The 17,272-nt window shown below is 48.6% G+C and overlaps 1 protein-coding gene across 1 annotated transcript in view; it reads left to right on the forward strand.

Moving 5' to 3' along the window:
* adgrv1 (adhesion G protein-coupled receptor V1) overlaps positions 1-17,272 on the forward strand; it is a 180,652-nt gene that overhangs the window by 59,054 nt on the left and 104,326 nt on the right. The window contains exons 26-56 of the mRNA XM_071353942.1: positions 130-210; positions 815-954; positions 1,244-1,853; positions 1,981-2,196; positions 2,433-2,648; positions 3,661-3,905; positions 4,062-4,243; positions 4,438-5,249; positions 5,337-5,546; positions 6,291-6,421; positions 6,565-6,664; positions 6,943-7,122; positions 7,410-7,579; positions 7,792-7,879; positions 8,889-8,967; positions 9,413-9,551; positions 9,718-9,859; positions 10,053-10,318; positions 10,544-10,719; positions 10,966-11,093; positions 11,237-11,418; positions 11,969-12,115; positions 12,346-12,426; positions 12,636-12,897; positions 13,479-13,601; positions 14,001-14,223; positions 14,425-14,629; positions 14,803-14,949; positions 15,160-15,415; positions 15,939-16,141; positions 17,014-17,190. Of these exons, the coding sequence (XP_071210043.1) occupies positions 130-210; positions 815-954; positions 1,244-1,853; positions 1,981-2,196; positions 2,433-2,648; positions 3,661-3,905; positions 4,062-4,243; positions 4,438-5,249; positions 5,337-5,546; positions 6,291-6,421; positions 6,565-6,664; positions 6,943-7,122; positions 7,410-7,579; positions 7,792-7,879; positions 8,889-8,967; positions 9,413-9,551; positions 9,718-9,859; positions 10,053-10,318; positions 10,544-10,719; positions 10,966-11,093; positions 11,237-11,418; positions 11,969-12,115; positions 12,346-12,426; positions 12,636-12,897; positions 13,479-13,601; positions 14,001-14,223; positions 14,425-14,629; positions 14,803-14,949; positions 15,160-15,415; positions 15,939-16,141; positions 17,014-17,190 (6,317 nt within the window). The remainder of the gene's footprint in view (positions 1-129; positions 211-814; positions 955-1,243; positions 1,854-1,980; positions 2,197-2,432; positions 2,649-3,660; positions 3,906-4,061; positions 4,244-4,437; positions 5,250-5,336; positions 5,547-6,290; positions 6,422-6,564; positions 6,665-6,942; positions 7,123-7,409; positions 7,580-7,791; positions 7,880-8,888; positions 8,968-9,412; positions 9,552-9,717; positions 9,860-10,052; positions 10,319-10,543; positions 10,720-10,965; positions 11,094-11,236; positions 11,419-11,968; positions 12,116-12,345; positions 12,427-12,635; positions 12,898-13,478; positions 13,602-14,000; positions 14,224-14,424; positions 14,630-14,802; positions 14,950-15,159; positions 15,416-15,938; positions 16,142-17,013; positions 17,191-17,272) is intronic.

Below are 17,272 nucleotides of genomic sequence, written 5' to 3' on the forward strand. Positions count from 1 at the left end.
GCCTGTGTTCTGTCACATTGTGTCCTTGTGTGTGTTTGTGTGCTCCTCCTGTCTGCTCCTGTGTGGTCTTGTGTGCTGTGCTCCCCAATGATTCCCACTCCTCTGGTGTGATCCTGTGCGATCTCAAAGTGGATCAGTTCCTTCGGAGTGAAGGCAGTGGCAGTGGAGAAAGTGACACTGAGTTTTTCCTCCTGTCCTCTCACCACCGTGGTAAGATCACTTTCCCCTCCACCGCCCCTCCCATTCTTTTTAGACTCCACCTCTTCCCCTAAGCCTATGTATTGCTGTGTGTGTGTGTGTGTGTGTGCCTGTCTTTGCATGCTGGTGTGTGTGTGTGTGTGTGTGTGTGTGTGTGTGTGTGTGTGTGTGTGTGTGTGTGTGTGTGTGTGTGTGTGTGTGTGTGTGTGTGTGTGTGTGTGTGTGTGTGTGTGTGTGTGTGTGTTTGCATGCCTGTATATTTGTGTGTATGGTATTTACATTGCAATGGGGCCAGTGAGCAGTGACCAGGGAGATTGGTGTGGGAAAAGCAAATAGGCATTATATTGAGTGGAGGGCAACAGTGGTAAGTGGTGACCAGAAATGTCACAGACCCCCAGGCTCATTGTTTCTCTGTCGGGGTCCACCCTCCACCTTATTAAAAACCCACAATGCACTGCAGTGTTCAGTGCTATTATTTCAAGTGGATCAATGGAATTCAACTGGAATTTAGTTTTAAAATGCACACTAGGAAAAACTTTCGATGACACATTTTAACAAATTGTAACTACGAAAATAAGGGTAGTCTTTACAGTTGTGTGACGGGTTTTCTATATAGCCAGCCTGGGAGTCGCCTCCCACATCACCGTGACCATCGCTGCCTCTGACGACGCACACGGAGTGTTCCAGTTGAGCCAGGACTCACTGTCTGTCAACGGCACCGAGCCTGAGGAGGGACGCAGCACTGTGCTCCTGCAGGTCATTGTCTGTGTGTCTGTGTGCGTGTGTGTGTATATGTGTCTATGTGTGTGTGCATGTGTGTGTCTGTCTGTGCATGTGTGTGTCTGTTTCTATGCCTGTGTGTGCGTGTGTGTGTGTCTGTCTGTCTGTCTGTCTGTCTGTCTGTCTGTCTGTCTGTCTGTCTGTCTGTCTGTCTGTCTGTCTGTCTGTCTGTCTGTCTGTCTGTCTGTCTCTGTGTCTCTGTGTCTCTGTGTGTGTGTGTGTTCCCCTGACAGTAGGTTGTAAACTCTCTCTTTACCCGTATCAGGTGGTGCGGTCATCCGGTGCCCTATCCAACGTGACTGTATTCTGGGAGGCTGAGGACAGCTCTGAGGAAGACCTCATCAGCAGGACCGGGAACATCACCTTCCACGTGGGCCAGACCAGGGGGGAGATTGAGCTACAGGTGGCCCAGGACGAGGTGCCGGAGCTGGACAAGAGCTTCGGCGTGTCCCTGGTCAATGTCTCCCATGGGCGTCTGGCTGTGAGGACTGAGGCCACTGTGACAGTGCTGGCCAGTGACGACCCCTACGGAGTGTTTGTGTTCTCGGAGAGCAGCAGGCCGGTCCGCCTGCCCGAGGGCCACACCCTGGTCATCCTCACCATCCACAGGCAGAGGGGGCTGATGGGAAAGGTACGCGTGACGTACGGAACCCTGAGTGAGGCTGACACCGCCCCCTTCATGACCCCGGGTGTGGGCAGGGCCAGTGAGGGAAACGACTTCGTCCCCCTCCTGGAGTCGGTGGTGTTCACGGCCAATCAGAGTGAGGCTAACGTAACCCTTCGAGTGCTGGATGACGATGACCCTGAGAGGGACGAGTCTGTGTTCGTGGAGTTGATCAGTGTCAATCTCATAGAAGGAGAGCAGGAGAGACTAAGTAAGTCACATTTCCATGTCCCAACTATGAATCTCGGGGCCTATAGTCGTCACATGGTCAACATTTGTAGCTGGAATGTGAGATTTTTGTCAAACCATCCGCTCTTCCGTGTTTCTATCTTTCCTAGTTGCCCGGTCTCCTCGTCTTGGTCTGAAGGCTGAGATCGTGGCCCAGGTGATAGTGGAGGCGAGTGATGACGCCTTTGGGTTCCTGCAGCTGTCTGCCCCGGCGGTCAGTGTAGCTGAATACTATGTCGGACCCATCATCAATGTGACACGCACCGGGGGAATTTTTGCTGACGTGTCCGTGAAGTTCAGGGCCGTACCAATGACTGCCAGAGTTGGTAAGGCTGGTCTACATTTTATCTCAATTGTGTTTTGTTATGTTGCTAAGCATGTACAGTGTGTGTGTGTGCGTATGTCTGTAATAATGTGTGCGTGTGTGTGTGTGTGTGTGTGTGTGTGTGTGTGTGTGTGTGTGTGTGTGTGTGTGTGTGTGTGTGTGTGTGTGTGTGTGTGTGTGTGTGTGTGTGTGTGTGTGTAATAATGTGTGTTTCTAACAATGTGTGTGTCAATGCAGGTGACGACTACAGCGTAGCGTCCACTGACGTGGTTCTCCTGGAGGGGGAGACCAGTAAGCCGGTTCCCATCTACATCATCAACGATGTGATTCCTGAGCTGGAGGAGACCTTCCGTATCGAGCTGCTCAACGTGACCACAGGGGGCGCTCGACTGGGGTCGCTCACTCGCACCATCATAACCATCCTGCCCTCTGATGACCCCTTTGGGGCCTTCGGTTAGCTCACGTCTCTCTCACACACAGAAATACATTAGCCGATAATTTTGCCAGACAAATTTTCTGGAGAAAAACTTTGACGAAGATTTGAGGCTGATGCGCATCGCAAGCTGCTCTTAGGATTTGGACAGTTTTGACTTCTCAACAGCAGCGGCTCACTTTGAGCAGGCCGAGGTCCGCCGTAAACGCAAGTAAATTAGATGCAAACTATTGTGTTCGTAGACAGCCATGTTTTGTTGTAAAATGTTCATAAAAATACACTATAGGACAGGTTGGTCAGAAATTATATTATACAAATATTATATTTCAAAATTGTGTTTTATTTCTGTGGGCAACTTGCTCTTCTAGCCTAAATGTTTTTTCCGTTGTTTAAATTATATTAATTTATGATTTATAGCAGGGATGAAGACGCAATGGGCAATGTTTTGCTTGGTATAAGAACATCGTTCTACTTTATTTTAGTACAAGTTTAAAGGCACATTTTTTATTCTGTTAAGGAATTTTTGATATATATATTTTTTAATTGAACCTTTATTTAATAACCTTTAAGTCAAGTCAGTTAAGAACAAATTCTTATTTACAACGACGGCTTACCGGGGAACTGCCTCGTTCAGGGGCAGAACGACAGATTTTGACCTTGTCAGCTCAGGGATTCGATGCAGCAACCTCTCGTTTACTGGCCCAACGCTCTAACCACTAGGCTATCTGCCGCCCCAAAATGAACAGCCAGTGCAAATGGATGTCTGGTCAATTTCTCAAATGTCCGCCCTGGTAAATAAAAATCTTGCCGGCGCCAATCGGAAAACGGAAACCTTGACACACCACACACACACACACACACACACACACTATACTAGTCTTAAATATAGTGCTAAAATATACAATTGCTCATTCAAATCAGATTACAGTATATGCACGATACTGACGACATCAGCAAACTGAAGATTCCAGCATGTTTTCTTTATCAACAAATGACGTTAGACCTCATAAAAGTACTGTTTGTGTTCCCTAGTATTTCAGGCTGCTCCTGTCACCATAGAGGAGCCAGGGGCGAACTCCTTTGAGGTGACACTGCCCATCGTGCGTAACGCTGGGACCATAGGGACCGTGGCTATCCAGTGGCGAGCCACGGTCAACGGCAGAGCAGCAGTAGGGGACCTCCGGCCTGTGTCAGGAGAGGTAATCTTTGCGCCCGGGGAAACCACTAAGACGTTGAAAGTCGAGGTTCTAGCAGACGATGTGCCGGAAATTGAGGAAGTAAGAAACGCAAATCTTTTTTTTCTTCCATTTCATAACATTGTTCTTATTTTTTTGCCAAAGAAAGGATTTGTATAATTATATTTACGATATAATATAGAGGCCAATATAATATACAGTCTGTCATTTTTCCTCTAAACGTTCTGTGCTTTTCAGATAATCAAGGTGGAATTGACTAGTGCCACTAATGGAGGAAACCTTGGAATCGACAAAACAATCAATATTACTGTCCCAGCCAATGACAACCCGTATGGGACGGTCTACTTTGACCAGTATGTGTATCGTGTGCAGGAACCTCTCGAGGGAATTTTTATGGCCAACATTACTGTCCGTCGAAGGTTTGTCCTTCAGTTTGAGTTCTGTCCTCTTGCAGTATTATTGCATCTCCTTACCTTGGAATTTGCAGTGAATCGACATGTTGCTACTATTCAAACAGAATTCTTAACTAACTCTCTCTCTCTCTCTCTCTCTCTCTCTCTCTCTCTCTCTCTCTCTCTCTCTCTCTCTCTCTCTCTCTCCTTCATCACATCAGTGGTGGTTATTTTAGCCAAGTGGAGGTCCTCTACAGCACCTCGGAGATAGACATAGTGAGCATGGCCCAGACTGAGGGCCAGGACTTGCTGTTGTACTACAACCCCCCGGTGTCAGGAGTACCCTCTGGCAGGCCTGTCAACGTCAGCTCTCAGGGAGACCCCCTGGCTGCCTGTGCTGCAGTCTGCCTGAGGGAGCAGGCCTGCCAGGCCTTCTCCCTGTCTACCCCTGGGGTCTCGTCCCCCATGGCTTCCTGCACCTGGGTGACCAGCGGGGCTGCCCAGCTCACCCCGTCCGCCCAGACCCTCACCTATACCAAAAACACCACGGCCGCCGCCGTTCTCTTCAGCTCGCAGGCCGTGGCGGGTAGCGACTACACCACCATGACAGCGCAGACGGCCATCTTGGAAGACGGCTCGGGTGTGGCCAACCTGACCGTTCCCATTCTGATGGACAAACTCCCAGAGATGGACGAGAGCTTCTCCATCCGCATCCTGAAGGTGGGGCTGGTCAACTTGACCGTGGCTGAGAAGAACCTGCCCTCCATAGGGCAACCAGACAAGGCAGTGGTCACCATAGGCATGAACGGCGATGCCTTTGGGGTGTTTCTCATCTACAGCCTCAGCCCTAACGCTACAGAGGATGGGATCTATCTGGAGGTGAGAGAGGAGCCACACGTGTCAGTACCCCTGGTCATAGAGAGGAGGGGAGGCAGCCTAGGACAGGTGACAGTGGAGTGGAGGTTCGTGGGCGGAATGGCTACACCGGGCACTGACTTCACCGGGACTGGAGAAACACTTGTCTTTGCCGACGGTAGGTTTAAAAGCTAGTACTGCATAATGCTTTTTGGATATGAATGTTATTTTGATGTACAGTATATTGTGTTCTCTCCACCCAAAGGCGATTTGAAGAAGACCATTGAGATAGTGATTGCGGACGACTCGGAGCCAGAGGACAGCGAGACCCTGATGGTTGGCCTGGTGAAGACGGCGGGAGGCAGCCGGATCCTGCCCAGCTCCGACACGGTCACCATCGTCATCCTGGCCAACGACAACGTGGCGGGGGTGGTGGGCTTCCACGCAGTCTCACGCTCTGTCATGGCCAGAGAGGGTGGGTGTAGTACAGGGGACCCTGTACCTCGCTTCAGTGAAGCACGCCTCAACCGAATCACTGTGTGAATTATTTAGCTCTGCACCGAGCCAGTGTACCAAGCAGCCACTGATGACATAATGACCTCTGCCTCCCCTGATAACAACACCTGTCATAATGCATCAGCAGATAACTGTAGTAAGCCGAACATTCTCTTCTTTTGAATATCATGGCTTCGTGATCACAAATTCACACGCGTGCTGTTTGTAGAGGGCAACACAGCTACCGTTCCTCAACCTCATCACTTTGCTTTCCGTGCGTTCGGAAACATCCAATGAATTAATGAAGGAATGCAAGGGATAGTGGGAGGAGCACGTTGCAACAGGTGGCACATATAGTAAGTTCCAGGCATGGCTCATCGGGTATGCATGACAGAGCCCTTCCACTCTTATCTGTGGCGAATACTTACACCACTTCCTAATGGATTGATTCTTTCTGAACCACCTACAGTAGCTCAGGAAAGACCTTCGCAAGGCTGTAATCAAAGCCTGTATCCTGGTCTACTAATCTAAAACAGCAAACTACGGGCAACATTTTGCACACGGAATTGGCAATGAGAAATAACCTTAACATTTCACGTAGACAGGAAGGCATACTGTATAATCCAGTGCAAGTTCCAAATACAGCTTGACATATTGCGCCATATGTATTACTTTAAAAGGTGACTAACGTGTGTGTGTGTGCGTGCGTGCGTGCGTGTTGTAGGGGAGATGCTGTCCCTGCTGGTGACCAGGACAGCTCCTGGTCTGGGGAACGCCACCGTGGACTGGGCCATCCAAGGCCCCCGCGTTGCCAGGACCTTTACACATACCTCAGGACTACTATTCTTCACCGAGGTAAACAAACTGACCAGGGTTCCTCCTCAAGGAACGTCTTTGACTGAAGTCTGTCTCGTGGTTTACATGCCGTGTCAAGTGTTCGGTTCATTCTGTTGTACGTGGTGCTTGTTGTTTTCGAGCGTCTCCTGTCCCTCACACAGGGAACACTGAACGCTACCATCGTCCTCCAGCTACTTGAAGACGCAACCCCTGAGGAGAATGAAGAATATAGGGTGGTCCTGTCCAACATCCACACTTACGGTAAATCACGTTCCCTGGCCTTGGCTGACAAAACGTAACAACATGCACATTCCAATCTCGCCTGTGTACTTGGATCTCTATTTATTTCCCGTTTAGTTTGACCATGCTAGTCATTTAAGAGCATGTTTTTTGGTTTACAATGACTCTATGCAGCATGGATCAGGCATGGATCAGAGTTTTTAGTCTGTTCGACCCCGTAACCTCTGAGGTTGGAAATGAGTGTGACTAGTGTTTGTATGGATATTATCCGTCCGTGTTCTGTTCTCCCTGTCCCCCAGGTGTTCTGGTAACGGGTCACGCAGCGCTGGACATCCAGGGGCGCGAGGCCGTGGTTACCGTGGATACCAGTGACGAGCCGTTCGGGATGCTGAGCATCGCCCCGTCCTCCCTCAGCCTGAGCACAGAGGAGCGCGACGGCATCCTCAACGTCTTCATCAACAGAGAGCTTGTGGCTTCAGGTCAGTCTGGAATAGGGATTTGGGACTAGCTAGCGGCAACAAGGGTTTTTCCTGATCGCGTGATCTGACCAGGGAAAACTCCAGGCCTTAAGGAGGAGAAAAGTTGTGACTATACTGTACATTTGTTGTCTATTGTCTCAAAACAAGATTAGCCGCAAATGCCGCTATGTTAATTCATCCGATGTCACCCAGTAACTGCTATTAGTTAACTGTTACGTGATCTAACGTTAAAGAAAATGTGTTTTAAATATTTAACAGCCAAGTATGTGTTGTTGTTCTGTGTTCAGGGGCGGTGAATATCAGCTATGAGACGGTGCGAGGGTCCCTCCAGAACCTGTCCCAGGTGGAAGGGGGCGGCGGCCTGGCTGAACCAGGACAGGACTTCCTCCCTGCGTCGGGCTCAGTGATCCTGCAGGATGGACAGACTTCGGTGGCCATCCCCATCACGATACTAGACGTAAGGCCACCACCAGGGCTGGGCTCAATGCCTTTTGAATTCAGTCAAATCATCAAATAAGCTGACCTTCCAATTGCTCAATGCTCCTTTTTCCTCGATGCTTCTCTGTGCATTTTTAGGGGGAATTGGAATGCCAGTTTACTTGCTACATTGACTGAATTGGACTGTAGCAGACTATATGTCAAACAAATTATATACATTTATTTTTCCAGGATGACGTCCCCGAGTTGCAGGAATTCTTCCTGGTCAACATTACGTCTGCAGTACTCGTCACCACCCTCTCACCTGCCCCTAAACTAGGTATGCTGTGTTTGGCATTGTCCCGAAATGGGCAACTAGGTTAATCACAAACAAAGCATTCTAAATGTGCATGGTTTTCCCACAGTGATCCTATACGTCACTTTTAGTTCTACATGTAATTTGATGGGTTTTCCAACCACTCCCTTTTTTTCTTCTGCCCTAGACTTCCTGTTATGTACTGTAAATTCCCCTTTCATGTTCAATTCTGTGTAATCTGTGTTGTATCTCTTATCTTCTCCTCTCGCCTTTCATTTCTCTTCTATTCCATTCTGTGGGATGAGTAGAAGTTGTATATTTTACACTGAAAGGTAACATATATTTAGTGTTTATTACAGTATAATGCTTTGCATTGTGTAGTATGGCATAATGGCTAATATGCGATTCATTCACTGTACATTACGTTCAACGGGCACAGTTTTATCATTGATCTGCGAATATGTCCAAAATGTAATTGGCACTACTGCGTCTTGTGTAATCCTAACCATAGCCCATTTTGTGAATGGGTAACTTCAGAAAACAACGAGTAGACGGAATACAACACAGACTGGAGATGCATAGGGCCCATCTGCCAGCCAGCACTCAGTGGCTACGATTCTTCTGATTGATTGATGCCTCTATGATTGAGGGGCGGTTGGGATTTGGGTCGAGCTGAAAAACACTGTGGTGAGCAGTGGGAATGCCAAACCATACGCTTTAAATGGCCCTCATGCTGTCTGTACCCAGAGCGAGAGATAGACAGACTGTAAGGACATTAGAAATCAGTCAACATGTACTCCAACTCTCAGCTGGCTGCATGTGAAAAGTGAATGGCCCTCATCTCCTCATCTTGTGCTCCTATTGTAGTGTCAAACAAGTGCTTCCTGTCCTCTTTAGATGCTCTGGCCCACGTTTTGCGATCATAGTGATCATGCTGAAGCTAATGCTAGTTTTTTTAAATGATAGTATTACTGGATCAAGACTTTAGGACATGAGCTACCATTCCCATTGTAATGTTGCCTTTTCTCTTCAGACACCCAGGGTTTGGTGGCAGAAATCAGCATTGCCGCCAATGATGGAATTCGAGGTGTCATTGAATGGACAAACACTAAGTGAGTGGCTCTGTGTTCAACCTCTCATTCACAGTGATTCCCCCCCCCCCCCCCCCCTTCTCTCCATTTACGAGATGCCCTCTGTTTCTAAGAGCACCTGTGGCTGTGCACATATACCCAGAAGCACTCCCTCTACTCTACCACATTTTTCCTCACACGGACTGCTTGGCTGAGAAAAGCCTACACTGCTCTCACTTTTTTAGTAGGATCTGTTTTTCTTTTCCCTTTCATGGCTGTCAATCAACAAATCCCCCAAGTCACGACATTTTACACTTATATTTTAGTCATTTAGCAGACCCTTATATCCAGAGTGACTTACAGTTGCATCCGTCTTCAGGTAGATGGGTGAGACAAGCACATATTATAGCCATAGCAAGTAAGTCCTTACTCTCTTACCTCTAGTGGCAGACCAATCTGATGTTTGGTTGTGTGTTTTCCCTTGTAGCTTCGAGGTGAATGAGACCATGGGCGTGCTGAGCCTGGTGGCCTACAGGAGCGCAGGAACCTACGGAAACGTCTCGCTCGTCTTCTACGCTCAGAACCTGGAAGCTCAGCTGGGCCTGGACTACAACGTCACTCCATCGGTGAGGCCGTGCCCCTAACCCACTGAACCACCGATCCGTTCTTAATGAGTAGGGACAGGAGTTTTCCCCGACCATTTGTTCTGACCGGGGAAAAACTCTGGGCCCCACCAATGAGACTAAACACGCCTTGTCATTGTGAGTTCACACGTTTTGTTTGTCCCTTTAGATGCTCCACTTCGCTGATGGGGAGAGGCATCAGTTTGTTGAGGTTCAGATCGTTGATGACGTCATCCCAGAGGGAGCTGAAAGGTTCCAGCTGATTTTGGCTAATCCATCGTCTGGGCTGGAGCTGGGAGACAATACCACAGGTAGGGTGTTCTGGAAGCCTGTAGCATCATGCATGTTCGCTACACATGTTTTGTATTGTATTTTATTGAAGGCCATGTTTGTGTAGTCTACGTACCTATGGTTTCACAGACATTGTTGATTGGTTTCACAAGAATCGACAAGTGCCCTGGTGAAAACTGCTCTCCCTGTCTCCCCTGTCCCATGTCTCCGTAGCCATGGTGAGCATCTTGGCCAGCGACGACGGCCATGGTGTCATTTCCTTCAACAGCAGCCAGCACTTCCTGTTGAGGGAACCCACGTCGGTGTCCGGGCTGGGGGAGAGCGTGGCCACCCTGTACGTGGTGCGTGACCCACCCCAGGGCACCTTCGGTACCGTCAACGTCCAGTTCACCATCACAGATGCCAACGAAACGCTGGCCCAGGACGACCTCATGCCCTGGCAGGGCATTGTGGAGCTGGAGGACGGAGTCAGGTTCAAGGTGAAGGGGACCATGGATTTCAGTCAGGCTAGAAGATATACAGGAGAACTGATTGAATAGGTTGAAGATATATTGGAGGATTGAGAATAGATTGAATTGATGTATAGGCAAGGGCAAGAATCTTTTCTTTATGTGTTTCAGCCTGTAAAGCCCTTCATATTCTCATTTTGACGTTCTCTGATGTGTTGACATTCTCTGACGTTCCTGCGTGATGTGATCTTCTAGACTCTGGAGATCTGGGCGGTTCTGGATGCTGAGCCCGAGGTGAACGAGACGTTCACGGTAACTCTGTCCAATCCAACGGGAGGGGCGCGGCTTGGAGACACACTCCACACACTCATCACCGTGCTTCAGAACTCCGCCCCGCTGGGCCTCTTCCGCATCGCTCCCTCCCTCAATAGGTGAGCATGTGATCACACACACATGCAAGCACACAAACGCACACATGCGTGCACACACATGCAAGTATGCATGCATGCACACGCACATGCACATGTAAGCACGCAAGCACACACACACACACACACACACACACACACACACACACACACACACACACACACACACACACACACACACACACACACACACACACACACACACACACACACACACACACACTTACACATGTACGTCTATCTCTGCAGGACTGGCAGCTCTGTGGTGGGGGAAGAGGGTGGTAGGACTGTGTTCTTGACCGTGTCCCGCAGTAACGGTCTAGAGGCAGCGGTCAGTGTGGAGTGGGAGACCCAGTCGGACACAGCCATTGCCATGGGTAAGACGGGCTAGAAACTCTGCTTCTGCACACACAGTTAATGTCATTATATCCACACTACACAATCCAGTGGCAATTTCCGTTCCGAGTCTGTGTTCACTTGTTTACCGTGATATACAGTGATTGTACTAGTCTATTTTCAGAGGGGACTCTTCCAGTGATGGCAGTGTATCAGATCTTCTCAGAGACCCCCACCTCAGGCTGGTGTTCCCTGACTGATGGTGTCTCTCCTCTGGCCATGAGGTTGGACATGCCCTCCCCTGGTGGCTCCCCACAGACACATGCCACTCTGTACAGGTGGCAGGGGGTGTTGGTACCTATACAGGTAATCTAGTTCAAGTTCTGGATTTTTTTGCGGTCATAGACAATGAAATACATGGATATGGACTAACATTAGAAAATAAACAATTTCACATCATTTAGATGAGAAGGATCTTATCAATTAGGTGGCAGAAGTAGGGTATGGGGGGGGGGGGGGTTGTTGTATCTTTCAGTCCTGGCGTGTGGAACAGAGAGTAGGTTGGTGCTGTCTATCACTTCTCCTCTACAGGCAGTTAACCAATCACAGAAAGGGGACTTGTAGAGAGAGATTGAGTAATTCAGTAATTCATGAGTAATTCATCTAAACATTAGCCTCTGTGTAGAGTCAGAGATCAAAGGTCAAACTGCATCGGTGCAGAAGTTGAACTACATAGGAGGCAAAGAAGGAAGAAAGGGTAGGAGTGAACATGGGAAGGAAGACATAAACAACCAACCCATAATAGCTTTTAGGTAACTGCCTTATTTTGTGTTGCATCCACACATGCATAACTCAATATCATGATCATGATTGCAAATGTAGGATCTCTCTCTCTCTGAATCTCTTGTGTTTTCAGTCGGTGAGGATCCAGGACCCTCGTGTGTGTGTGGGCTTCTCTGTGAACGGCTCGTACAACGTAGCGATCACACACGGAGGCCGCGCTGACTCCCCTGCCGTCAACCTCAGCCTGTTCAGAGTGCAGCCGGACCACAACCTTACACTGGTGAAGCCCCTCACTTCTTTGGCTTGACGGTTGTCGATTCATTTGGGGTCCTAATGATTTTTGTTTTCTACCTGTTAAGATGACGGAAGATCTACACGGTCACTGGCCTTATTATGTTCCTATGATACGTCACTCCTATGAGACGTTCCTATGATACAGTCGCTCAATGGCAGTGGCATTATGTTGAGTATTGTATTCATTTCATTCAAATTCAACCCTTTTCCCCCTAGGAACAAACGTTGGCTGTTGAAGCTCTTGATGTCAAACACTTCTCCGTTGAAGGAAGAGACTACTTGATTGCCTCGAGCCAGGTGAGTTTGGGGTTTAAAATGAACATGACTTGCCATAACCTGTGAGGCATACCGGTACAGTACTACACAGGTGTCCTAGATCACGATACCCATATGCACACCACCACATTCCTATTGTCATTCATACCAAAACGCCCAATGGATAGAGTCCACACCACCCGGAGTTGATTTCGACTAGCTAGTTAGCTAACTCCTCCTGTTTCTACCAGGTGTTTGTTCGGACTCGGAGTACCTTTGTTGTTCATCAGAGCCTGGAGCTTCAGGGTGTCCTCAGTGTGTCTCTGTTCTCCCACGGGACCGGTCTCTACCTGGCTGCCTGTGTGGGGAAAGAGACTGAGGACGGCTGTGTACTGTTCCAGTGGAGTCAAGGACACTTCCAGAACCCCAGGCCTCTGCCTGTCAGCAGCAGAGCTCAACAAGTGGAGTCCCTCACCATGGGAGCAGACGTTCTCCTATTAGTCGTCACTGAAGGTGACCTCACGTGACCCCCTCTACCAACCATGCCCTTTGCCACCTCTGTATTTGTGTTTGCAATCAACAATCTTCTATGTTGACGTTTTGCTACGGTGCCATTTTGTTCTCACTCTGAAATGGCGCGTGTGGTGCAGAGATGGTGTACTGCAGTTATGATACGTAAAGGCATAGTCAATGTGTCCCCGGTCTACTAAAGACAAAACATGATCTGTGTGCACCGATGGGAGGGAGAACGGGGCCAAAAGTCCTAATGTATATTGGAGCATGTATTTATGTATGTTTTGATGAAACACCACAGACCACAATCCACATAAGCGAAGTAGGTAGGCTCTATGCTGTGAGTTTACTGGAAGGCTCACTGTAGTAGGCCATAGGGAAACCACAGAAAGGCTCAGGGGGTGTAATTTATAGTAGTTGGGTGTGTCAGCATGGCCCTTGCTTAACATAACCGCCACGTGAAAGAATAGAGTGCTAACATAAAGCTCTGTCTGTCTGTGTGTGTGCGTGCGTGCGTGTGTGTGTGTGTGCATGCGTGGGTGGGCGCGTTCATCCGTGTGTGTGTGTGTTCCTATCCTCAGGTTCCTCTCCCTCCTGTGAGGTGTTTGTATGGAGAGCCATGCAGCAGTTCCCACAGCACAGCCAGTCTATCCCCCACCCTGGCCTGGGCTCTGCCCACCCCTTCACCCTACCCTCAGGGATCAGTGAGTACACACACGCGCACTGATGGTCAACTTTCTTCACACAGGTGAACTGAGAGACCCCTAAGTGTTATCATTCAATCAATACTATCAGAGTTACAACTGATTATGACGATCATGGTGATGGCGATGACGATGGCGATGGTGATTATAATTATGACGACCCTCGTTAATTCAAAGACTCCTCCAAATCTTTAACATTTTGTAGTCTTATCAAATCAAATTGTATTGGTCACCTACACGTGTTTAGCAGATGTTATTGCGGGTGTAACGAAATGCTTGTGCTTCTAGTTCCGACAGTGCAGCAATATCTAACGAGTAATATCTAACAGTTTCACAAATCATCCCCTGTTTCCCCACTGAAGATGTGTCTCTCTGTTTCTCCCTCTGTGTCTCTCTCAGCCCATGTCCTGCTGGCGGGGAGGAATGGCTCAGCGCTGTACTCCTGGAGGTCTGACATCAGTCTGTTTGCCATGGTGCTCAGGTCTCCGTCAGCCTCTCACTTCCTCTCTCTACCTCTACCCTACTTCAACACCACCAAGAGCCTCATAGCAGCCACCGAGCCCTCAGGCTCAACCCTGTATGAGCTCACCACGGTCTCCAACCACTCTGACTTCATACCCAGGTACCTATGATACCCCACTGTTCCCATGGCAACCCGTTACATTCTGACCAGAGGTATTGATCATTGGTTTGATCAAACTTTGTGCAAATTTTCATTTTGCGTTGTTTCGTTGTCACACAAGTGTGTTGTTGCTCCCCCTTCATTCTTCGTGGTTGTCTTCTCCGACCGTTGTCCGTTTGCTCTCTGCCGCCACACTCTCAGCTATGGCGAGTTGCGTTTCACACCCGGTGACCGGGAGTTGGAGATTGCGGTGAACATCATCGACGACGGTGCCCCGGAGGAGGAAGAACAGTTCCGTGTGGTCCTAAGAAATCCCAAGGGAGGGGCTGAGATTGGCTTTGGTGGTCAGATGACCGTGCTTATTCCAACCAATGACGACGCCCATGGAGTCATAGGCTTTGCACAGGTACCCTCCTCTGTTGCTTAACTGTGATTCACAGTGCATTTCAAACTAGGTTTTTGTCACTTGCATTTATATATTTATAAATATATATGTGTTCATGTTTTTATTTATCGGTTCCAATACATTTGAATGGTCAAATCTACATTATATTGCACACTGATGTTGCCTCTCTCCAGGGCTCTCTATCTGTGGAAGTAGATGAGTTGGCGTGGAGCAACCCTATCTCTCTGAGTGTTGAGAGGAGGAGAGGAACCTTCGGCAGACTGACCGTCCACTGGGCAGCCAACGGCAGTCTGGAAGACATCTTTCCCACGTCAGGAGTGGTGAGGATCTCTCTCTCTCTCAGGATTATCTCTTTCACTGTTAACTTTGAGGAAAATGTAGACGTAGAGAAATAGAAGAAATACAGGACAACTTACTGATGTGAAGTTTCCAATTTAGTTGATTAGTTCATTGGTTGTGAATTGACTTCCTGGATTGGCTAAGCTACAGAGGAACTGACATCATCCACCGTCAACTGTTTACGATCTCAGGTGACGTTTTCTGAGGGCCAGGTGATGGCTACCATCTCTTTGACCGTGGTAGCAGACAGCTTTCCTGGGTTGAGGGAGAGGGTCACCCTTACCCTTTTGGATCTCACCACAGTGGGCCTAGACCAGCTCTCCAGGGGGGCGCTGATTGACCCACAGAGGGCACAGGCCCTCCTCACCATCCTGCCCAACGGTTCGCCCTATGGGGTGATAGGCTGGCACCTGGACTCCCAGTACCTCCACACACAGGAGCCCCAGAGTAAGAGGCCAGCTGTTTGGATTGACTTTAAATATATATGTATTTATACAGGAAAAAAATATGTGAGATTGTGTATAGTTAAGAACGATACATATGCAATTATCTTACACATCAAGAACAAAAAAAAGCCATATTTGAACCATGTCCATTTTTAAAGCTACTAAAGTGTATGGTAGGTTGTCATGAGTGGTCACAACTTCATTTGACAGGAGCTATGACATTGGTAGGACTCATTATCCAAATTGTTTCTGTCCTTGCACAGGTTGTAAGGTTTATGTTTATGTTTTTTTATTTTTTATTTTACTAGGCAAGTCAGTTAAGAACAAATTCTTATTTTCAATGACAGTCTAGGACAGTGGGTTAACTGCCTTGTTCAGGGGCAGAACGACAGATTTTTTACCTTGTCAGCTCGGGGATTTGATCTCGCAACCTTTCGGTTACTAGTCCATCGCTCTAACCACTAGGCTACCTATGTGTGTTGTCTGACGCTCCTTGTCCGTGTTTGCCTCTGCTTTCACCTCAGAGAGTCCCGCTAATGTCACCCTCACCATTGTGAGAGAGCAGGGAGTGTCTGGGGAGGTGGCGGTCCACTACCAGACCAGACCGGCCCTGTCCCAGCCCCCCTCCAACCAGGCCAGCACCCCACAGGACTACACATCCCGGGAGGACACCGTCATCATGAAGGAGCATGCCACCATGGCTCTCGTCACCATCACCATCCTACCAGTACGAAAATAATAGAATATGACTTTATCGACAAACAATCACCAGGTGTCCTCCTGGGACGCCTGAGGACAGTACAGTAGGATCCTCTCTACTTTTCCCTCTTTTCCTCTCCTCTTCTCTCCTCTCTTTACTTAGCCTCCCCTCTCCAACCCAAGCAGTGTGGATTTAGATTGGTTCAGCAAACAGCCGGGCTTTCTGCCTGTTCTGGGTGCTTTCTGCCTACAGCTAAGACCCATACCAGGCCTAAAACCACCAGTGCTGGGCCTGCCACCAAGGAAACCCACTACTTATCTCCCATCACCCCAGAATAGATCCGTTCCCAGTAAATTGCAGTGCTGAGTCGCTATTTTAACCTCCACTAATGGTAGCTATTATTGTGTTTTGTTTAGACTGAGAGGAGCTTGAAAACAAGGCCTTGATTTCAATGTGCTCACAAACTGCCAGCATTTATTAAGGTGATTTTTGAGAGTAAAGTTGCTTCAGAAGTGGAACAACGACAAGCTTAGTAGTTCATTTCTGTGGGTTGAGTGTTAAAAATGGTTTCCCTTCTTCCTGATTTAGCATTTACCCTGATCCCACAGTGTTGCCCAGTTCAGGTCCTCAGGGCTGTGTGTGTGTGTGTGTGTGTGTGTGTGTGTGTGTGTGTGTGTGTGTGTGTGTGTGTGTGTGTGTGTGTGTGTGTGTGTGTGTGTGTGTGTGTGTGTGTGTGTGTGTGTGTGTGTGTGTGTGTGTGTGTGTGTGTGTGTGTGTGTGTATTTGTTTGTGTGTGTGTGCATTTGTTTGTGTGTGTGTGCATTTGTTTGTGTGTGTGTGCATTTGTTTGTGTGTGTGTGCATTTATTTGTGTGTGTGTGCGTGTGTGCATATCCCCAGGACGAGGCTCCAGAGCTGGCTGAGAGTTTCCTGGTGAATATCACAGGTGTGGAGCTGGTGGGGGGGTTGACAGGGGCCGGCCAGCCCAGTGTGAAGAGGCCTGGCATGGAGGTGGCTGTGGTCACTATCCAGGAGAACGACGACCCGCGGGGGGTCCTGCGGTTCAGCGTCTCACAGGTCGACCACAAAAAAAGCATCACACTACTGCCTCTGCTCATACGTTAGGAATACTGCTGAAGTCTAACACTCCATTCTTTTG

Source organism: Salvelinus alpinus, chromosome 19 (assembly GCF_045679555.1).
Source record: "Salvelinus alpinus chromosome 19, SLU_Salpinus.1, whole genome shotgun sequence".
Lineage (NCBI taxonomy): Eukaryota > Metazoa > Chordata > Actinopteri > Salmoniformes > Salmonidae > Salvelinus > Salvelinus alpinus.